At 40.3% G+C, this 23797-nt stretch overlaps 1 protein-coding gene across 9 annotated transcripts in view; it reads left to right on the top strand.

The window, feature by feature from the left end:
* DOCK4 (dedicator of cytokinesis 4) overlaps nt 1-23797 on the top strand; it is a 473807-nt gene that overhangs the window by 281362 nt on the left and 168648 nt on the right. For all 9 annotated transcript variants that reach the window (XR_012432797.1, XR_012432796.1, XM_074035823.1 and 6 more), the window contains exons 14-16: nt 13496-13620; nt 14759-14921; nt 19615-19721. Coding sequence is in view for 7 of the 9 variants with exons in the window: in XM_074035823.1 (XP_073891924.1) it covers nt 13496-13620; nt 14759-14921; nt 19615-19721 (395 nt within the window). In the remaining 2 variants the exon portion in view is untranslated. The remainder of the gene's footprint in view (nt 1-13495; nt 13621-14758; nt 14922-19614; nt 19722-23797) is intronic.

Genomic DNA, 23797 nt, shown 5'->3' with positions numbered 1-23797 from the left:
TGCCCCCAGAATTCCCCAAAAGCAGAAAAGATGTGGGTTAAGGAGATTTACAGTGTGAAATGAATGCCAAATTCATTGAAACTGATGCATTTGGGAGTGGGTCAGTCCGAATCTCTCCACGAAAATAAATTTTTAAAAGCACATCCCTTTACATGCTTATGGAAATTTAGGGTTTTCTGAATGTGTTAATCTATAACTTATGAATTGGATAAGAATAGTACATTTGCTGATGAGGAAGGATATATATTTAGCAAAAATTGATTTAGTCAGTCAGCAGGCATTGACTGAGCATCAATCAAAACTTTGTGCCAGAAGCCAAAAGTTAAAATGTGAGTTCATTCATTCTACAAATAAATATTTAACACTTTCTATGTACAAAGGCATTCTTCCAGATACTGGGGCTATAATACTGAACACAACAGAAAAAACTCATAGCAGTTACTTTGTAATAAGGAAAATTATAATAAATATGTAAGTAAAACATGTGTGTTCAAAGATGACGAATGCTAAGGTGAAAACCAGTGTAGGTAAAGGGCTAGGGAATGTCTTAGATGGTAGTGGGTGGAGAGATGGAGATTTGAGTTAGGTAAGAAATTTAGGTGAGAAGGTAGTAGAGTAGAGACCTAAAAGACATGAGGAAGCCATGCAGATAAGAGGATTCCAGGCAGAGCAACAATAAGGGCAGTAGTCCTGCAGCCATAGAGGTGTGGCTTGTTTGAGGAACTGCAAGAAGGCCAACTTGGTCAAAATACAGTACTGGGGATGGGAGTAGAGATTCAAAGAGGAAAGTCGTGTGGACCTTGTAGGTCACAATCAGAACTTTGGCTCTTATTCAGAACGAGGAAGGAAACAGCTAGAGGGTTTGGAATAGAGGTGTGACACTGCTTTACATTGCCACAGGATCACTGGTTGCTGTATAGAGATTGTACCTGGAGGGAATGTGGGAGGGCAGCAGAGAAACAGGGAGACGGGTTTGGAGGCTGTTTGAGCTAATCCAGGTGAATGGTGATCCTGTCCTCGAGCAAGGTGTTAGCAGTAGAGATGGTGAGAGTAAGACCTGTTCATGCTCTGCCTGTTCATTACAGTCCACAGGCAGAGACATACTGTAACTGGAAAGGAGTTGGAGAACATGGCCTGGAGAGCACAGAGGAGGTGTAGAATCTTATTGAAGGAGTCTTGTTAAAATTTCCTGGGGAGGTAACACTTGAGCAGGGTCTTCAATGCTAATGATTCTAGGCCCACATCCCCTCAGTCTTTTCTCCACTGTACTAATAGCAAGTACCTGCTTTAATAGTGAAAGACTATGTGTCATAGCCAACATGGCTGTACCTCTGATGTTTCTTTGTTTGTTTGTTTATGTTTTCTTTTTTAGAGATGGGGTCTCACTCTGTTGTCCCGGTTGGTGTGCAGTGGCACAGTCATTGCTCACTGCAGTCTCAAACTCCTGGGCCCAAGTGATCCTCCCACTTCAACCTCCTGAGTAGCTAGGACTCCAAGCACATACCACCACACTTGGCTAATTAAGAAAAAAAAAAATGTGTAAAGATGGGATCTCCCTATGTTGCCTAGGCTGGTCTCCAATCTGTGGGCTCAAGTTATCCTCCTGCTTTGGCCTCCCAAAATGCTTGGATGATAGGCTTGAGCCACAGTGCCTGGCCTACCTCCAATGTTAAAAGGCAATTTCTGGCCTGAGGCGGTGGCTCATGTCTGTAACCCCAACACTTTGGGAGGCTGAGGTGGGTAGATCACCTGAGGTCAGGAGTTCAAGACCAGTCTGGCCAACATGGTGAAACCCTGTCTCTACTAAAAATACCAAAAATTAGCTGGGCATGTTGGCGCGTGACTGTAATTCCAGCTGCTCAGGAGGCTGAGGCAGGAGAATCACTTGAACCCGAGAGGCGAAGGTTGCAGTGAGCCAAGATCCTGCCACTACACTTCTGCCTGGGCAACAAGAGTGAAACTCCATCTGAAAAAAAAAAAAAAGGAAAGGAAATTTCTATGCTCTAAAAATTTTTAATTTCTAAAATTCTGTGAAAGTCACAATTTTATGAGAGAATAGCCTTTTAAAAACTTTTGAAGTTTAAAACCAAAAAATAAAAATAAAAAAGTCTAATTGTCGTTTAGTAATGAACCACTAGAGTTCTAGAAATTTCACCCTGTCCCTAGGAACACAGGTATGACCAGCTGGGGTTATCTTCAAAAACCCTTGGTTCTGTCTATGCCTATCTATTTCTTTGTGTGTGTCTGGACCTCTTATTTTCTTTCTCTTTTCCTGTCAGTCTTGATCTTAATCTTTCTTTTTTTCTTTTTCTTTTTATCTTCTTTCCTCCCTCCTCCATCTTCTTTCCCTCTTCTCTTCCTCCCCCTCTTCTGTTTCCTCCCTCCTCAGAATAGGACTAAGCTACATGGGTTACTGTGGCTTACATTTTAAAATTTTTTGACATATCCTCTTGTTTTTACAAATCAAGAAATGAGATTTTTTTAGTCATGAATTTTATTATAAAAGGACCTCACTTGTGTTTGGTCTTCTGTAGAAACAAAGAACTTCTACCCTTTTGTCTACAGATAGAAGATGACAAATAGCATACTAAGTAGTAGTATTTCTTGGTGCTCCATACCCCACCCTCCACAACCAAGAAGAGGGAAAAACAATAGAAAGACCAAATAAAATAGTCTTAAATTGTTGACAGTATTTGTTTTAAATGAGGTCTTCTAAACCACCGTTTAAATCCCACGTGTAAGTGCAAGCAAAGGAAGTTGTATCTGACAAGGCACCTGGCATAGCTATGAGACCCAATAATGAGATTGCTATGAATAAAGACTTTAAATGACCAGTATCGCCCATTGCACCGTTTTGTGATTGCTCTACTGAAATTCCTTTATGCAAGGAAGGCTGAGAGAACATCCTGTAAGTTTTCCTGAGATGACCTGACCTCGCTTAGGAACCCAGTCGGCCTGAGCATCTCATGGTACTGTTGTCGAAAATGACTGTTTATAGAACTGTTTACTTGGTGGAATGCCATTCTGTGGCTCTTAAAACCATTCATGATTTCCTTCAGTTGCTATAAATAGCTGGTATTTCCTCTTCAACAACAACAAAAAAAATTCATCCCACTGGAAAGCAAATTGATGGACAAATCTAATATTAAAAAAAAAAAAAAATTTAGAGCAGAATGCAGCCAGCTGCTTGAAGAATTCCTCAGCTTGGTCTCTGGGCAGTATCATGGAGAAATGGAAAAATATAAATCAAGATGACACTTCACTGGCTGATTAATTGTCCAGGTTCTGCTGTGCTCACGCAGCTTTTGTGTGGCTTTAATGATGGACGTGAACTTTCTGTGGAATAAGGCTCGCTTCTGTCCCTTTCTGGTACCACCTTGTAATGCGAAGTCTATACTCTCCAGGAAAATTGTTCTTCCAGACATGTGTCTGTAGTGGAGGGGAGTACAAAAGAGGGTTTTTAAAAGCACTTCCTTCTCTTTGTTTTTTCCCTTTCTTCCTCTGGCTTTTTAATCTTCTATAATAGGAAAGGGAGAGATGTATGTATTTCCTTAAACAACTGAAAGCAACTTTAAAACTCAGTTGAATTTTTTCCACTGGGAAGCATGCAGTCATTGTTTTGTTTTCCTTTGTTAATTTCAGACTTGTCAATTCATTCTCACCAGTGGCTCTAATGAAAACTTGAGCTGAAATCTTCCATGAGAAAATGTATGTGAACAATATTTCTGATGCCAATGTTACAACGACAGTCTGCAAGCATAATTTTTTTTTCATTGTCTAGATGTGTCCTTCAGAGTTAATTTGCATCTTTAGCATTCTGATAGGGGTCAAAACAGGTGAGGCACATGATTATACCAACAGGACCAAGTTTATGCACACAGTCACTGCCTCTCTGCAGAATGAATTATCTGCGATCCTGACAAGGACAAGAACATACATAAAACTCTTTTCAATCACACAATGTAATCAGTGCCAGACTCTTTTTGAAGTGGGAAAAGCATAGGCACAGCAATTCTCCACTGGTCTCACTATTGTACAGACAGGTCTCCTAGTGTGAGGAGGTGACCTGCCCATGTGCTTCTGAGTCATCATGAAGTCCTCTGGACTATTCTTTGTTTAAGGGTCTGTCGCACAGCACTTTATTTCTTAAGGTGTCAGACTTCCAACTGAGGAAAAACATTTTCTGTGAGACTCTGTCACTGCCACCTCCAAGCCAAATACCTCTGATTGAAGGAGTTCCACGGTCTGGGCGGGAGAGCAGCAAATTATTTAAATCAGTGCTTTCCAGTAGGAACATCATTTGAGCCATGAAGGTAATTTTAAATTTTTTAATAGCCACTTAAAAAAAATGAGAATAAAAGAGGTGAAATTAATTTTAACCATATGTTATTTAACCCAAAATATCCAAAATATTATCATTTTAATAGGTGATCCATATGAAAAACTACTGATGAGTTATTTTACACTCTGTTTTCAACCTCAGTCTTTGAAAGCTGGCGAGTATCGTACATGTACAGCATGTCTCTTTTTAGCGAGTCACGTTTTAAGTGCTCCTTTGCCACGGGTGGCAGCAGTCACCCTCTTGGACAGCCCAGCTCTAAATATCTTAACAGACCCTATGCAAACAGGGCCTGGCCTATTGCTGAGTATCAGGAAGGTCTAAGTTTCCATCCGTCAGACATTCTGGAGCAAAGCTGGCTGATGTGTCAGGAATGTCATGGAAGATCTGACTGTCTTCCCTGCACCCCAAATGTCCATTTTTTATTCTGTAATTGTTTTCAGACACAATTTTCTTTGCCTCCATCTTGATTTCATAACTTAAGCTTTCATGCCTATACCCTGTTTCTAGAGACTTGTTCCCATATATCACTTGGTTCAACTGTCATTCTTTGTTAGGGAACCCATCATTTATACATTTCAGTGCATTCACTTTTAGTAGGTCTGTGAAGCTCCTAACCCTAAAAAGTTTTTTTTTTTTTTTTTTTCTTTTTTTTAAACAGGTTCTCCCTGTGTTACCCAGGCTGGAGTGTAGTAGTACAATCACGGCTCACTACAGTCTCAGCCTTCTGGGCTCAAGTGATCCTCCTGCCTCAGCCTCTTGAATGACTGGGACCACATCAGGTGTGTCACCACACCCAACTAATTTTTTATTATTTGGAGAAATGAGATCTCCCTATGTTGCCCAGGCTGGTCTTGAACTCCTGGGCTCAAGTGATTCTCCTGCCTCAGCTTCCCAAAGTGCTGCGATTACAGGCATGAGCCACCATGCCCATCCCCTAAAAAGATTTAAGTGAAAACACTGGAGTGATAGAGTTGAGATTTGGGGGCTAGTTTTAATAGTAATCTCAGGATTTATTTAAGTTTATTTTATAAGTGTTATTCAAACCGATCCTCCTTTTTCTTTATCCAGTCTATCATTGATGGGCATTTGGGTTGGTTCAAAGTCTTTGCTATTATAAATAGTGCTGCAATAAACAAATGTGTGCATGTGTCTTTATAGTTCAAATAAGTCAAATTTCTATTTGGTCAAAGTTGACTAAATAATGATTTACAGACTGGAGTAAGAAGAACGTTATAGAGATGTTTGTCTTATGTTTAAGAAAATAAACAATTTTGAAGGATATGAACAGACACTTCTCAAAAGAAGACAGTTATGCGACCAAGAAACATATAAAAAAAAGCTCATTGTCACTGGTCATTAGAGAAATGCAAATCAAAACCACAATGAGATACATCTCACACCAGTTAGAATGGCGATTATTAATAAGTCAGGAAACAACAGATGCTGGTGAGGGTGTGGAGAAACAGGAACGCATTTACACTGTTGGGAGTGTAAATTAGTTCAACCATTGTGGAACACAGAGTGACGATTCTTCAAGGATCTAGAACCAGAAATACCATTTGACCCAGCAATCCCATTACTGGGTATATACCCAAAGGATTATAAATCATTCTATTATAAAGATATATGCACACATTTGTTTATTGCAGCACTATTTATAATAGCAAAGACTTGGAACCAACTCAAATGCCCATCAATGATAGACTGGATAAAGGAAATGTGGCACATATACACCATGGAATACTGTGCAGCCATAAAGAAGAATGAGTTCATGTCCTTTGCAGGGACATGGATAAAGCTGGAAGCCATTATTCTCAGCAAACTAACACAGGAACACCACATGTTCTCACTCCTAAGTGGGAGTTGGACAATCAGAACACATGTACACAGGGAGGGGAACATCACACACTGGGGCCTCTGGGGGGTGGGGGGTAAGGGGAGGGAGAGCATTAGGACAAATACCTAATGCATGTGGGGCTTAAAACCTAGATGACAGGTTGGTAGGCACAGCAAACCACCATGGCACATGTATACCTGTGTATCAAACCTGCATGTTTGTACATGCATCCCAGAACTTAAAGCAAAATAAAAACAAAAGTATAAAAAATAAATAAAAGTCACTTTGAGAAAAAAAGAAGTACACAATTTCATTATTTTAAATATACATTTTCTTTTTTTTTTTTTTTTTTCTGAATTTGAGATGGAGTCTCACTCTGTCGTCTGGGCTGGAGTGCAGTGGCACAATCTCGGCTCACTGCAAGCTCCGCCTTCCGGGTTCACACCATTCTCCTGCCTCAGCCTCCCTAGTTGCTGGGACTACAGGTGCCTGCCACCACACCTGGCTAATTTTTTATATTTTTAGTAGAGATAGGGTTTCACCATGTTAGCCAGGGTGGTCTCGATCTCCTGACCTCGTGATCTACCCGTCTCAGCCTCCCAAAGTGCTGGGATTACAGGCGTGAGTCACTGCGCCTGGCCAATATAAATATTCCTTACTATGTACTGATAGAGAAATACACATCAAAAGATAGAATTGAAACAGCAGTAAGCCTTCTTTTGGAGAAGTAGATGTGTACTAGTAAGATTTGATCTTCCTTAAAAATATGTCCTAAATCTGGCTGGGCATGGTGGTGCACGTCTGTAATCCCAGCACTTTGGGAGACCACGAAGGATGGATTGTTCGACCTCAGTTGTTCAAGACCAGCCTGGACAACATAGCAAAACCCTGTCTTTACAAAGTCAGGCATGGTGGCGTGCGCCTGCAGTCCCAGCTACTCAGGAGGCTGAGGCGATAGAATTGCTTGAGCCCAGCAGGTTGAGGCTGCAATGAGCTGAGATCATGCCATTGCACTCCAGCCTAGGAGAGAGTGAGACTCTGTAGCAAAATATACATTGATATATATAATGTATCTGTATATATCCTAAACCTAACCAAAGCTTACCACCCTCCAGCCCTAGTCACTGGGCCCCCACACCACTTAGCTTAGGCCTGAACCCTGATTTGCGAGGAGATGGTGGTCTTTCAACCAATGAATGCCACAGTGACTGAAGAGAGAGGGAAGCTGAGACTCTAATGTGTCACCCTGAAGTTATATCCCAGCCCTAGATCAGACAGAGGGAGGGGCTGGTACCTCTCAAATTATGAAGCTTGCAGTCCCCACCACCCCAAGAGTATAGGACTTCCCCCAACGGGCTGCCAGATCTCCACGCATTGTCCCAGAGTGGGATGGCAACAGGGAACCACATTTTTCCATGCTCTTGGCTCTGTGCAAAACTGTCTGGAGAGCCCATTGTGGTGCTGTATCATGTGCCCTTGCTTGCTTAATTGTCATAAGCAAAACATAAAAAGCTACCTCCCAAAAGAGTTCAGTATCTCATAGTACTCTTTTAAAAACAGAGCAAAACAAAAGTGAGAATGACAGACAGAAAATAGAGAAAACCTGATGGGTTTTACTCAAGTGTATCTTGTGTGAGAAACTGGAAATATAATATTAGTTAATTTTTCAGCCTATCCATATGTTCGCCCTGTCTGTGCTCTGCTTCAGTCTCCAGTTACCTGTGAGTCCTGCTCCCATTCCTTCCTCCTCCTTGAAGGTGTCATGAAGTGACAGAAACTTGGATATGAAAGACACATTGTATTAGTTTCCTATAGGTGCTATAACAGGGTGGCTTCAAACAACATACATTTATTACGTTATAGTTCTGGAGGTCAGAGGATGAGCTAGTCTCACTGAACTAAAATCAAGGTGTGATCAGGGCTGCATTTCTTCTGATGCCTCTAGGGGAGAATCCACTTCCTTGCCTTTTCCAGCTTGTGGAGGCTGCCTGCACTCCTTGGCTTAGATCCAAGTCATTCCAGCCTCTGTGTTCCTCATCATATCCCCTTCTCTAATTCTGACCCTTCCCCCTCCCTTTTTCAAGGACCTGTGATTATATTGGACCCACCCTGTTAATCCAAGAAAATCCCCCTATCTTAAGATCATTAATTTAATCACATCTGCAAGGTAACATACTCATAGGTTCCAGGGATTGGGACCTAGGCATCTTTGGGGAGGGGGTATTAATCTGCCTTTCACACACATGAGGGGCCACCCAGCCCAGCCATGTGTCTAGTGCATGCATTCCTCTTCATGGTTCCTAGTGGTGGTTTTCTGGCTCATACTTGAATATTTGTATTGACCAAGAATACATCATCACATTGTCTCTCAAAGTGACATGTTGGACCAGTTTCCTTTTCTGCATGGAACTTCAGCATTTTAAAATTCAGTTAATTTTATTGTCTACATCTTCCTTCTTGTGATGGGTTCTGAGTCCTTTCTTCATATTGTTTATGATCTGGATGATACCATTGGTGTCTGTCTCTGTCTTGTAAAGATGGTCCCAAGAACTGTAATCAGTATTTAAAAACTGGTCTGACAAATACGAAGCAACGCAGGACTGCTCCCTTCCTTGCTCAAGTCACTTCTCCCAACAAAGGCTGAATTGCAGTGGCTTATTTGACGGCCATTCTCATGGCATGGAATTACAGGTTTTCAGAGGTAATGTGGGGTCACCGATAATACCTAGGGCACCTTTCTTCATCCCTACATTTTCATTTCCTCATCTGCAAAATGGAAATGATAGTGCCTTTTTTATAAAGTTGATATGATAATTGAATGAGATGTTCTACTTCTAGCATTTTGCAAAGTACCCAACGCATAGTAGGAACTCAATAAAGTATACTGCTGCTGCTTTTGCTACTAGGACTCTTACTACTGCCATCATCATTAACAACATCATCAATGATAATCTGAGTTCACAAAAAACCGAAGTCATTTACACATTTTCTTTCTTTTTTTTTTTTTTTTTTTTTGAGACGGAGTCGCGCTCTGTCGCCCAGGCTGGAGTGCAGTGGCCGGATCTCAGCTCACTGCAAGCTCCGCCTCCCGGGTTCACACCATTCTCCTGCCTCAGCCTCTGGAGTAGCTGGGACTACAGGCGCCCGCCACCTCGTCCGGCTAGTTTTTGTATTTTTAGTAGAGACAGGGTTTCACCGTGTTAGGATGGTTTTGATCTCCTGACCTCGTGATCCACCCGCCTCGGCCTCCCAAAGTGCTGGGATTACAGGAGTGAGCCGCCGCGCCCGGCCTTTTTTTTTTTTAAACTAAAGGACAGGAAATTTTATTTGGTTCCATAACTCTTAACAAATATCCAGTGTGTGTGTATATATATGTATATATGTGTGTGTGTATATATATATAAAATAAAGCTGCTGGGATGGTGTACAGTGCTTTACATGCTGTGGTGATCATGTACTATATGCCTTTATCCAAGGCACTCCTAAGACAGAAACAAGAATTACAGTTTTCAGCTACTGATGGAAATTCTTACCCATCTAGGTGAAGCTGTTAATGGACCCATTTGACTGCAGTCACTGAACTCTTGAGTTTGTTCCCACTTTTATGACCTTGTCTTTATCTTGTCTACAGTGGTATTTTGAAAGGCCTTCATATGTGTAAAGGCTCCCTAGCCAGCAGGCCTGCTAAAGAGAAAGAAAGTGTGGTGCACATGAAATTTTCAGAGTAATAAATTTGAGAGGTACAAGGTGTTAATAAGCATTGTCAGGGAAATAGCTTTTCACATGGGTGTTATGACTCCTTTTTATACTGACTTGATGGTTTCTCTCTTAATTACCCAAGATGCTTTCTGAACACCATTTGGACTCATGAGTTTTCTCCAGAGTCAGCCTCAAATGTATTGATTTTAATTAGCACTTGTTTCAACTTGATCCTTCTGCATATTTTGTCAAAACGTGGCACCTTGCAGAATTGGAACATAAGCAAGCTGTAAAATTCCTGGGGAGAGGCACATGGAGAATGTCACCCAGGAGAAGTGTTCTTCTTGTCGTGTATTCTCTTTTCAAAGAAATCTGGTTTTAGTCTAAAAGATTTGCAAAAGATAATGGGGTTGCAGGGATAGTGACAGTTAAAGAACAGAAAATTAAAGCGTATGTATAAGGAGTTGGATTTTGTGAACGTGTTGTTTTGAGGAGGTTCTTTTGTAAGGCATAGAAACAGCATAATATAACAAAGTAGTGTTGTCTCTCCTACCACCTCTCCTGTCCCCACCTTTACCCTATTCTCATTTTGATAACAAAAACCTGAGACCCAGAGGTTTCTGATATCCTGTGTAGACTGATGTCACACACCGTAGCAGTAGCAGAGACTAGAACCTATATCTCCTTATTCTAATTGTCCTGTGAACCTACTGCCGTTAGTATATTTGAATTCAGAATCTCTTTTGTGAAGAAGAGTTAGGAGAATCCAGCTATTTTATGAGCTAAACAGGACTTGGGGATTGGCCTGAGAAGCTAACGCCCTTTGGAACCTTACTCCTTTGTGAAACACACCGTAGCCTACTCAGGGCGCTCATCTTCTCATGAGGCCTTCTCTAATTACCCTGTTGAAAATTTTAACTCTCCCTCCATCCCCATTCAGTACTCTGTATCCTCCTCCTCACTTTTATCCACAGTGTCTGTTATCACTTAGCATGCTATATATTTTACTTATTTATTTATTTATTAAGGAGTTACCCCTACTAGAATCAAGACTCTGGGGAAATAATTTTTGCTGTATTCACTACTGAATCTTCCTGGCTTGTAATAATAGTATCTAGCACACAGGAGATGCTCAAGAAACATTCATTGAATAAATACAGTACATAAAAAAAGAATTTTGTGATGCTGGCAGTACAGCCCTCATTTTCCCTCCTTTGGGCCTAGCCTACAGACAGAGGGAAACAGGTTACCTTGCAAACCTCCCTTATCACCTCTTGCCTTTGCTGGAGTCTGAGGGTCCCTGTCCTTTTAGCAGATAACAGTGGAAAGCACCTTCCCAAGAAACACTTACTCTTTATTTTGCAGGACAGTTAATCCCTGTGTGGTTTGGACAAGCTAATTACTCATTATGAGAAATTCCTAAGGTAAAAACCCCTGTAGCTATACTTCCCATTAGTCAGTGTAGGTTTTACAGTCTATTTGTAAGCAGAGCTACTTATGATGTGTCACTTACTCCAAGAAGCAAAAGAATTCTGCTGTTTTTAGCCAATATATTTTGCTCTAAAGTATCTTGATTTGAGTGTTGTTTTTTCACCTGCCAGATCTGCTCATGGAAACATTATTGTCAAGAATTTCCTCCCAAACCTCTTGTTAAACTAGCATGTGCAGGCCATTGTATGTACCAGACTTATTTTTTGTTTGTTGAAGTCAGTTGATTCAGGGGACAAATTTTGGGGGTTTGCTGTTGATTCTATAACGGAATTGTTAAATAAATAACATTAAATGTGGCAGTACAGAATACATGTAGTAAAGTGAAATGGGTTATAAAAAGTCTAATAAACATAAAATGTACTGGGCCATTCTCTAAAAATTAATAAAGGAAATAGTTAAAACAGAAAACTTTCAAAGCACACAAATACAATGTTTAAAGTGTTGAAATGTGTTGCTTTTCTCCTGGACTTTAAGTTCATTGCCTTCCCAAGTTGGTTTGTATAAGCTGTATAAGAGTACTAGAAATTCATAAGCCAGAGACCTCTGTATTGTTTCCACTAATGTATGTTTTATATATATTTTATATATACCCTTTGTAAAGAGTGACTAAGATGTAATTCTTTTTAGAACTTACTTAGTTTTTCTGTTTTATGGCCCACCTGTGTCCTTGTCAGCCTAGGTCATTTGCAAATGATGCCATCATAAAAAGTTGGTCTTTATGGAGGAAGATGATCAGGTACACTGATAATCTCCCATGGTCCATGGCATTGAGGAACTAGGGTACTTCCTTGTCCATACTTTGATGAAGAAGTTTTATAAAACTCCTCATTGTAGACATAGTTGTATGGTTATTTTTCTTTCTAGTGATTTGCTTTCTTATGGGGAAATTTTTTATTAGAAAACAGAGTATTCAAGGTCAGGAGATTGAGACCATCCTGGCTAACAATGTGAAACCCCATCTCTACTAAAAATACAAAATATTATCCGGGCCTGGTGGCGGGCACCTGTGATCCCAGCTACTCGGGAGGCTGAGGCAGGAGAATGACAGGAACCCGGGAGGCAGAGCTTGCAGTGAGCCAAGATTGCGCCACTGCACTCCAGCCTGGGCAACAGAGTGAGACCCCCCCTTTTTTTTTACTCAAAAAAAGAAAAAAAAGAGAAAAGAAAAGAAAACAGTATTACTTTTGATTTTTTTCAAGTGTTTGAAATCTGTGTTAAGTAAAAGTAAATTCGACCTTGCCATCTCACCATTTACCTTTAAAAACTTTCTAGTTGTGCTTTGTTGACTTATTTCTCACTTCTCTATGCATTCATTATTTCCCCCTAGTTTAATTCTTATAAGAGAGGTAAAAGCATGCTGTTAGCACATTTGCCTAAGTTTGCTAGTTGGCATCAAATTTCTCTTTTTATATCTTGCAATAATAAGAAAGGGTTGAGAGTTTTAAAAACTGAAGTTTTATAAATCACCAGTAGAGAAAAAATCGACAGTATATATGTACATAGGATGTGCCCATTTGAATATAGGGCCTTTCTCACTTGTTTTATAGCTTGATGATATGAAATATTAAGCTGAGTTTGTCTGTATGACTGAATTATTCTACATCTGTGTTCATAAATTGCTAATCTGGATTCTTCCAGCAGTGAGATCATTTTGTCCATGAATTGTGGAAAAGATTTCAGTTGTAATTGTATCCTTTACAGTCCTATTATTTTACTACATTTAGGTATTTCTTCTACCCTAAATTGCTATGACTATAAAGTAATAAGACTGGTTTCTCTGAGCCACCCCTGCTAGGCTGTCATCTTACAATCACACCTCATAAATAAAATGAGGGAAATATTGAAAAATGGTGAGACCTGACAATACCTTCCTACTCGGTCCCAGTATTCGCCTCCTAGATATACAATTACAGTATTGCTAATTCAGACTAGCAGAGGCTGGCTTTTATTCTTCTCAGATGTTGGCAGTGAGGGTGAGGACACTTTTATAAAATTATAAAAATGCAAATATATTTGTACTTTTATATGTCTGTATAACCATATATTGTATAAACTTTTCCTTGATATAGCACTTTATTACATTTCCTAATATATATAACATGGTTTTAATTTTCCTTTCCTTATAGGTGAAATGAGGAATGATTTATATATCACTATTGAAAGGGGAGAATTTGAGAAAGGAGGGAAGAGCGTGGCCAGAAATGTGGAAGTTACGATGTTCATTGTAGACAGCAGTGGCCAAACCCTGAAGGTATGTTAATACTTGATATTTCCAGGCCAAACAAGTCTGTGTAATTGCTTTCACTTAATCTTTAATGTGATCAGTTATTTTCTGATTTGCAATCAGTTAATTTCTGATTTGCATTATTTTCTATCTTATTTTTCTCCTTCACCCCTGTGTAGTTTTCTTTTTCCTTTTTTTAAATTCACTAAAATTCCTTTCAGAAAAGAGAGCAGAAAAACGCAGTCTTCATGCTGAAGACAAGCCAGGAAAAGAAAACAGCAACAACTTCGACAGTTTGCTTAATTAATTGTGTCAATAATTTTCTTATAGCAGCTGTTAACTTAAAAGCAGCTTTTTTTTTTTTTTTTGAGACAGAATCTTACTCTGTCACCAGACTGGAGTGCAGTAGTACAATCTCCGCTCATTGCAACCTCTCCTTTCCGGGTTCAAGCAATTCTCGTACCTCAGCCCTTCAAGTAACGGATTACAGGCATGTGCCACCATGCCCAGCTACTTTTTGTATTTTTAGTAGAGACAGGGTCTCACCATGTCGGCCAGGCTGGTCTCGCACTCCTCGCCTCAAGTGATCCTCTCGAGCCTTGTCTTCCCCAAGTGCTGAGATAAATGCAGCATAGTTTTAAAACCATTTCATTATTTAATCCTATATATTTTCTTTCTGACCAAAATAGGCATGAAGACTAGGGTACTCCTTACTAATTGGGGTGAGAATAGCAGGTGTTTTTATGGAAGAAGTAGTTTTCATGAGCCCCTTCTTCATGGAGAAATACAGCTGCCCATTTAAATAAGAAGGTTGGTCCTGGGGCTTAGTGAGTCACCTACTGAGGCACAAAATAGGCTTTTGACTACTGCAGGTTGGGAACTTTGCCATGTAGTTGAGCTCCAAGTGGGGCATGCAGTCGACCATCTCCCATGTATCACCCAGGTCTACCCTTGGCACAGTAAATCCTTGGAGACCAGCATCAGAATTAAATAGATACACCCTGCTAAACAGCAGCAGGTACAGAAACACACGGCAAAGAACCAGTGAGGTAATTTTCTGTGAAGTGCTATTTGAGGGGCAGGCAGATAGAGCAAAGTGATTGCTCTGCCTTTTCAAAAGATCTTTAGATGAAGCTCTCTTTAACCTGTGTGTTCCCTTTGTTAGGATTTTATCTCCTTTGGCTCTGGGGAGCCACCAGCCAGTGAGTACCACTCCTTTGTGCTTTATCATAACAACAGCCCCAGGTGGTCTGAACTGCTGAAGCTTCCCATTCCCGTGGATAAATTCCGGGGCGCACACATCCGCTTCGAGTTTCGGCATTGTTCCAGTAAGTATTTGATGGCATTGACTGCCTGTCTCTCTTGTGCTGGAGTATCCTGCTTACTGGGCTCTCATGAAGATGTGGGTTGATCTTAAATTGATTACTTTTGTAAAAATCAGTTTGTTCCATTCTAGAAAGATTAGCCAGAAAGGGGAGGAACAGCGTTAAAAACTAAACTGATTCTGGTGGGCTTAGGCAATCCTAACCATTCAGGTATCTCCAGGAGTTGATCCAGCTCTCACACAGATCGGGAAAACCCACTAGGACTTTTCATGGCATGTGAAGCCACGGGGAAAGCCTTTGGTCGGCTCAGATGCATATCTGATTTGTGTGTGTCTGCATCACTGTACTCTCTCAGACAGTATTCAGATGAGAATCAAATAATGTCAGCTGGAAAAAGGCTTAGAAGTAACATGAAGTAATTGCCTCACTTTACAGATTTTTTTTTTTTTTTGAGACAAAGTCTCATTCTGTCGCCCAGGCTGGAATGCAGTGGCGCGATCTCAGCTCTCTGCAATCTCCGCCTCCCGGGCTCAAGCAATTCTCCTGTCTCAGCCTCCTGAGTAGCTGGGACTAAAGGTGCCTGCCACCATGCCTGGCTAATTTTTGTATTTTTATTAGAGATGGCGTTTCATCATATTGGTCAGGCTGATCTCGAACTCCTGACCTCCGATGACCTGCCTGCTTCGGCCTCCCAAAGTACTGGGATTATAGGCATGAGCCCCCACAGCCGGCCTCATTTTATAGATTTAAACAACCCAAGACATAGAACTGTTACAGGGTTCGTCCACATGGGCATTGCTATCCATAAAGTTATTGCTTCTCAGTGTTTCTATTTCAGTTTTTTTTGCATTCATTACCACCCTCTCAAGCCCCATCTCTCTCCCCCAACTACCAGGAGTCCAGGAATCTTCTGATATTCCCTGTGTCCCTGAGGGTATCTTAGCACTGCCAGTGTACCTTGTGACCAGAGAAGGTTCTGGCGAATCTAGCTTTGGGAGCAATACAACAAATGAGAGATACAGGAGAATCACATTTTTGAAGAAGCAGCAGGCTCCTTTCCAGTCTGGAAGGAATAGGGGCTTTGCCAAAAGATTTGTGGTGACTTCACCTCAGTGCTGTTGTAATTTACCCAAGGTTCGGGCAGAGAAGAAGGACTTTATCTGTTGCTGGAATTATGGCATATTTCAGAATTGACTCAAGGAGCTTCATAAATTATGCTTGTGTGAATGTTTCTGAATGCAGGAAGAGAGCTAGCAGGGTCTTAAAATTCTTCCAAATTCCAAGAAGAGTTTCCTGTAAAGGACTTGAAGTAGGAAAACATAAAGGACTTACAATGGTGCCGTACTATTTCTTCCATCAATCTTTGTTATAAATTCTCCCTGGGGCCTAAAATGAGGTTTGAGCTTTAAGGTAAGAAAAAGAGAAAATAACGGTGAAATAGTGGGGAAAGAGAGAAAGAGCATTTGGAGGTAATTATTCTAATTCAGAACTTGGAAAGTAGAATAAAGGCTATTTTCAGTAAAATCTATTAGATCTCTACCTTCTTATCCCTGTACTTGAAAAATTACTCATAGGTTTTTTTTTTTCTTTTAATTTTCCTAATTAAAAGTCAGAAGAAACAGCCAAATGTAAAGAAGGAAAAAATCTTGATAATACCACAAACTATGAATAACCAATGCAATCGTTTTATAAAGTGGGCTTCCAAATATTTATCTGCGTGTTCATATCTTTATTCAGAAACATCAGTTTTTCATGAAACAAATAGTTATTGAACTCCCACTATATGCCAAGCGTTTTACTGGGTACTGGAGACACATCAGTGAGCCCAAGAAAATAGCCCCTCTCACAGAGCTTTCATTCCAGAGAGGAAAGACAGATAATAGCTGAGAAACTAAGTACATAATACATCAGACAGCAAGTGATGAAGTGCAGTGAAGACTTAAATTGCAGTTAGGGAGTAGGAAGTGATGGTACCGTGTTGCTGTTTTACATAGGGCTGTCAGGAAAGACTTCTCTTATAAGGACATGTGTTGGCAACAAACTAAAAGAAGTGAAGGTCTGAGCCATTGAGACTATTCTTTCTGGGGAAAGAAGATTCCAGGCAGACAGGACAGTCAGTACAAAAGGCTTGAGCTTGAAACATGCTTGGCATTTTCAACGAATAGTGAGGGGACCAGGAAGGTAGCAGTGGCACCAGATCTTGTATAGTCTTTTATTTCATGATGAGGACTGTGCATTTTATTTGAATTGAGAAGAACCACTAGAGGATTTGGAGCGAAGATAAGTCTGGCTACTTTATGGGATAATAGATTATAGGTAGTAAGGTTGGGAACAGAAAAACCATTTGGGAAGCTTTTTTTAGTCTTCCAAGTAAGAGATTTAAAGTGTTCTGCATTACGAGGGTAGTGGTTCAATTCTTTTTTACAGAATATTACCAGATCGGATATGAAAGAAGGAGAAAAGTCCAGAGTGACCCAAAGATGTCGGCCTGAGAATTAATGGTCATTTAATTAAGTGGGGAAGACAACAGGAAGAACCTGTTTGGGGAACAAAAATCAAGCATTGCATTTTAGACATGTTAAATCAGAGATGTCTATTAGACACTCAAGATGTCAAGTGGGCAGTTGAGTGACCTCCAGGTTGGAAACTTGGGAATGAGAACATATTGTTCAGTGGTTGGTCTACTGAGCCAGCACTGGAGGTTGGGGAGGATCCCTGAACTCTAGCATTTGCTGATTTCCATGGTGTAGATACTCCCACCATGGCCAGTTTCAAGCTTCCAACATGACATCACTGAATGTAGAACTGGGGAGAAATGTGCACTTTCAGCTCTTATGGACCAGTATGATCCAGTTCCAGCACATCACTAATTTTGATGATTTCTAAAGTCCGAGACTGATTGGAGTTCCCAGGTAGTAAGTTTAGAGAGCAAAGGGGAGTCCAAGGATGGGTCTCTGGGGTACTCGCCATATTTAGAGCTGGGAGAATGAGAAGGAGGCATTATAAATGACAATAAGAAGGACTATCTAGTAGGTTGAAGGCCAGTCCAGGAAGAATAGAATCCAGGAGCTAAATGAATGCAGTTTTTCGAGAGAGGATTGATCACATGTGTCTGGTGCCAGTGGTAGATCAAATAAGATGAGGACAAATAATTTGATTTGGCATCATGGAACTCGTTGAACCTGACAAGTTGTTTTAGTGAATCTGTGGTGATAAACGTGAGTTAAAGAATGAGATGGAGGGGAAAGAGGGGGAGTAATGGGTATAGACAAATCTTTTGAGAATTTTTGCTATAAAGGATACAAGAGCTATGATTGTGCACAGGAAGACTCAATGTCGTCAAGATGCCAGTTGTTCTTAAATGAACTTATGGATTCAAGTTCCTGTACTATCATTGCTGTGGATATCTCTTCCCAGAGATCTTTGGTGTGATTTTTGCTTGACTTTTTAAAAAACATGAATTCTTTTTCCAGTTTCTCTATGGGGTTGAAATTAATGATTTTAAAAGAAAGTCCTTTGCTATAATCACATTTTCAGAGTGTCCTCATATTAGGGACCAGCACCAGCCAGACAAAATTACCGTTTTCTGCATTAGGCTCTACTTCCCTGTGTTTAAATGCCTGGAGCAATTAAATGCTGTGTTGCTAAACATCTTGTCCAAACTTCAGGATCACCATACCTAACACCTCCAGCTCAGATCTCACTGCATCCGAAAGTTGAACTTTTCTGTTCAAGTATAATGTTCCACTCGTGAAAGAGGGACAATTCAGCCCTTAACAGGCTGCTGGCCCTGGAGAACTCTCTGGCCATCTAAGTACAATGGGAGAGTCAAGTTAACCAAACAAGGTTCTTTTAATGCTTTCTTCATTTTTGGAGGGGGAAAAAAAAAATCTTGGTGGAAAGAACTGGAATGGCTGGAATGGTACTTAAGGGATCTACAACAAGTTACGTAACATCTATGACCTCAATTTCCCTATCTGTAAATAATTGCTAATGATCCTTGCCTTTTCTAGCTATTGTATTTCTTAATTAGGCATCTGAAAACCTCATCGCCTCATTTCCGGTTTCCACAGTAGTGAGCCCTTATTAAACTATAGGTTTAATATTCATATTGGCTTTCAACATGCCTAACTTATTCCAAGGAGGTAACTGCAACAGGACTTACTTTCCTTACAAGTGTGGATATAGGGAAAGAAGTTATGTCATGGACGGGGGTAGAGCTTAGAGATTCCCTTTCGATGGTTAGTAATCAAAACAAAGCATTTCACTTTCATTCATTCACTTGTTCATTCATTTAACATATATTTATTGAGCACCTACTATGTATTTATTGAGCACCTACTATGTTCCTAGCACTCTTTGAAACAATAACATAAAACAGATAAGACCCCTGCCCTCAATGGGACCTAGGGGTAAAAAGAAGAAACAGGCAATCCACAAATTTTTAAAAAACAATTTCAGATAGTGACTCCCATAAAGAAAATTAGGCAAGAAATGTAAGTTGCAGATAAGGGGGCAGGAAGAGGGGATTAGAGGGTGACTGCTTTATAGAGATGGCCTGTCAGAAAAGCTGTGCTCTATTGTGTAGTGGGAACTGTTGTGTATGGGTTATATTTCTCGATGATTATGCTTCTTGACAAACTATGTACCTGAACATAGATACACTTAAATAAGCCAGTAATTTTGTTTTTTACAGCAAAGGAGAAAGGAGAGAAGAAGTTGTTTGGGTTTTCTTTTGTCCCTCTGATGCAAGAAGATGGTAGGACTCTTCCAGATGGCACTCATGAGCTCATCGTGCATAAGGTAACATCAGTCAGATGGTGGCGATGGGCAGTAAAAAATAGTGCTGAAATAGCACCTCACTATCTTATCATTTTGAAAAGAGAAAAAAAAATGACTGAAAAGAATACTCTTGTAAGATTGCTCTCAGGGAGAATATCTTTTTGAAAGTATTGTTTCTATATTCTGTCATATTCTAGAACATATTTTAGAGATGATTTATTTTTTCATCCTAATTTAGGGGTGGATATTTAGGTAAATCTGTGTATTGTTCTTAAAGTTCTTTCCATTGCTGTGGTGGGGTTAAGTAAACCTTACAAATAACTTTTTAAATACTACAGTACGCGCTTTCTTATCTAGGTCTGTATATCCCCAGAAGTAAATTTAGCAAGGTCAGCATTACTATTTTGTCTGCTGTTGTTACTAAGCAGGCAGAGAAGTGGCTGTATTTCATCATGACAACTTTAGCAGTTCTTGTAAATCAAGAATTGTCATAAAAAACATTTGGAACAAAGTGTATTATAGTAGGCAACAAAAAGAAAACTTACAAAGGAGGAACCTCTTGTAATTATCTGAGAATACTAGTAATAATGAACTGTAGGGTAAAAAATGTATTTTTAAGTGCATAGGCAATTTTCTCCAAAATATTCCTCCTTTGCATTTCTCCATTTCTGTAACTGTGTAATAGCCAGGCCCTTATCAACTCTCACCTATGGTAACTGGTCCTGCTGGGCTGGGTCTTGTCTTCCTCTAGCCTAGACATTAGGGTCACTCATCTAAGGAGCAGATCCAGACATGTCACTTCCCAGCTTAAGACCCATTCAAAAGCTTCTTGCTGAGAGAATAAATCCCAGGCATCTCAGGGCATGCCAACCTTCTCCCTCCCTACTGCCCCACTCCTTACCGGCCTCTTGATGCTGCAACCACATCCAGCACTTTCTAGTTCTTCACCCTCTGCTACTGGCTCTTTCTGCTCTTCCCTGCCCTTGTGGCTCCTGGAGTCAGCCTTCCCCTGCCTCTCCCTCTGAGTATCTTCTGCTCATTCCCAGAGACTCATCCGGGCCACAACCTCCCTCAGGAACTATCGCCTGGCCCATCTCATATTCGCAGCTGGCCAGTTGCCCTTCCCTGAGCTCCCCGCTATCTGCACACATCTCTTACCATTGTTCTCATCACACTGTTCCAGAACTATCTGTTGATCCCTCAGCTTACCCCGTTAGATTTATGAGCCCCTTGAGAACAACAGCTATGCAGAGGGATTCTGGCCTGTGATAGATGTTCAGTGAAGATTATTGAATGAATAGGAGATTATAAGCAAAAACTTTCTTTGGATTGCTAGTCAAATGAGAGGCAATATATAACACACCTGGTATTTTCTTTCTTTTTTTTTTTGAGATGGAGTCTTGTTCTTGTCTGGCTGGAGTGCAGTGGCAAGATCTCAGCTCACCGCAAGCTCCGCCTCCCAGGTTCACACCATTCTCCTGCCTCAGCCTCCCGAGTAGCTGGGACAACAGGTGCCCACCACCACGCCCAGCTAATTTTTGCATTTTTAGTAAAGACGTGGTTTCACCACATTAGCCAGGATGGTCTCAATCTCCTGACCTCATGATGGGCCCGCCTCGGCCTCCCAAAGTGCTGGGATTACAGGCGTGAGCCACCGCGCCCAGCCCACACCTGGTATTTTCTATTTTTATAGAATGTATATTTCAGTGTCTATTTCTTTAATCATTCATTTTCTATTATTTGTTCAACATGTTTATTGACCACAGACTACAGCCAGGTACTGTTCTAGGTGCTGGGAAAATAGTGGCAAACAAGACAGCCAAATCCTTCTATTTCTGGCCTTTAAATTCTCTCTTCATAATGTAATCTAAAAGAGCTAACAAGCTAACAGTGTTAAAATAGAAAGATACAAAAATATTTTAAAGCGTAGTAACCAGAAAAGCAAGCAGAGGAACTACATATACTAGACTGCAGGGATGATCTATTTATCTCAGCTGTAGGTCTGAGGCTCCCCGCTAAGATATATAATATAACAGGCAATGTCTTGAGCTTCGATTTTCAAAAACGTAAATGGTACTTCATATAAATGTCTTTGTAACATTAAATCTTAGCTCAGAAAAGGTAAGGCTAAGATAATTAAGACTGGGCTCCCCATTTCCTAATGATATGCAAAAGAATGAATCACTTCTACATAGCATATCCCGTTTGGACCCTCTCACCTATGGGTCTGCGGGTGTGTCTTTGTCAGTGCTAGGTTTCCAATCAAGTCCTGGTTGACTTCTCTTCATGAGCATGAACCATACTAAGATTCTCAGTTGCTGACTAGAGACATGCATATGCCTAAAATGCCAGAGGACAGGTAGCAGAGCTCGTTTCTCCACGTGAACATTTAGGAGTCAAACAGGTATTAATTCCTAGACAGAGGCCTGTCCAGGTGCCTGTAGTCAGGGCCAAAACTTTTCTCAAAAATAGGACTTTGACTCAGTTGAAGCTCTTCCACAAAAATTGACTTGGTACTAAGAATCCTAATCCATAAAGGGGAATTTATTTGAGCATGAAAAATGTGTCCTCAACCACAAGAGAAACTCAGTGTGGTATGTGTAGGCTGTCTAATTTGGGGCAGACCTGCATTGTATGGATCCATCAGGAAGCATTCGCTCCACAGAAAAAACCCCAAGTAGCTGAGTTTTCTTATGAATAGGGTTATTTAGTATTTCTTATTTACAGAGTTATGAAATACTTGCCAAGTATAACAACTTTTATTTTTCTTTCTCATACTACTGAGCCAACAAGTTCAGTTGCAGCTTACGGCCACTTGTAATTTATGATTATTAAACCATATTACCGGCATAATACATAATCCTTCTTCTGCTACGAGAGGAAGGCACACAGTCTGCCGGTCACTGTGCCACCTTGAATTCAGTATTTAAAAAGAAACGTGGAGAGAGAAGCATGTTTCAAATTATGAGCTAAAAATATAGCCCATTTAATAAGTGGTGTTGAGATAAATAAAATGGGTATTAGGGGAAGCAGGGAAGAACTGGATTCCTACCTTCCTCTTATTGCGAAAACACATTCCAGATTGAATGTAAGAAATAAAACTGAGCCGGGCACAGTGGCTCATGCCTGTAATCCCAGCACTTTGGGAGGCCAAGGCTGGTGGACCTCCTGAAGTCAGGAATTCGAGACCAGCCTGGCCAACACGGTGAAACCCCGTCTCTACTAAAAATCAAAAAAGTTATCCTGGCATGGTGGTGGGCGCCTGTAATCCCAGCTAGTTGGGAGGCTAAGGCAGGAGAATTGCTTGAACCCAGGAGGTGGAGGTTGCAGTGAGCCAAGATAATGCCATTGCACTCCAGCCTGGGCAACAAGGGTAAAACTCAGTGTCAAATCAATCAATCAATCAATCTGTATGAGCCTTAAAAATATGGGTGAGCATTTTTGTAATCTACAGGTGAGAAGGGCCTTTCTAAGGATGTCTCAAATGTTAGAAATCAAATTTAAAAATCAAGTAAATTTGGCTACGTAAAATTTAAGATATTTATTGATAAAACAATCATAATCTAGGCTGAAAACGCATTTCAAACTGAAATATAGTTGCAACGTAGCTTGTAAAGGGTTTTTATAACCCCATAGGTAACCCTTGTAAAGGGTTACTATTCCTAATTGACCAAGAGTTATCACATATCAGTAGGAAAAGGAAAAGCTGATAAATGCTACAAACAGGCTATTTAAAAGTAATAAATGCAAATGTATAAAATAAAAGCATGAATAAGTAAAGAAATCCGTTTAAGTTAAAAAATTCGAAACCTTTTTGCCTGTCAGACTGGCAGGGATTTTTAAAGCCCCGAATTGGAGAGCAAGGTTAAGGGAAAATAGTCTCATGCATTTACAGAAGAAATGTGAATAGTATTGTGTTTCTGGAGGGCAGTTTGGCAATACATAGATAAATTTTAAATGTATATATCCTTCGACTCAGCTGTCCCACACATCTTGGTATTTTTTTGGGAGAAGATAATGAAAGGTGAGTAAAGATGATTCAAGGATGATCATTGCAGATTGCTTAAAATATGGAAAACATGGAAGTAATTTAAATT

Source organism: Macaca fascicularis, chromosome 3 (assembly GCF_037993035.2).
Source record: "Macaca fascicularis isolate 582-1 chromosome 3, T2T-MFA8v1.1".
NCBI classification, from domain to species: Eukaryota; Metazoa; Chordata; class Mammalia; order Primates; family Cercopithecidae; genus Macaca; species Macaca fascicularis.
The sequence above is the reverse complement of the archived record's forward strand: the minus strand, read 5'-3'. Positions and strand labels throughout refer to the sequence as shown.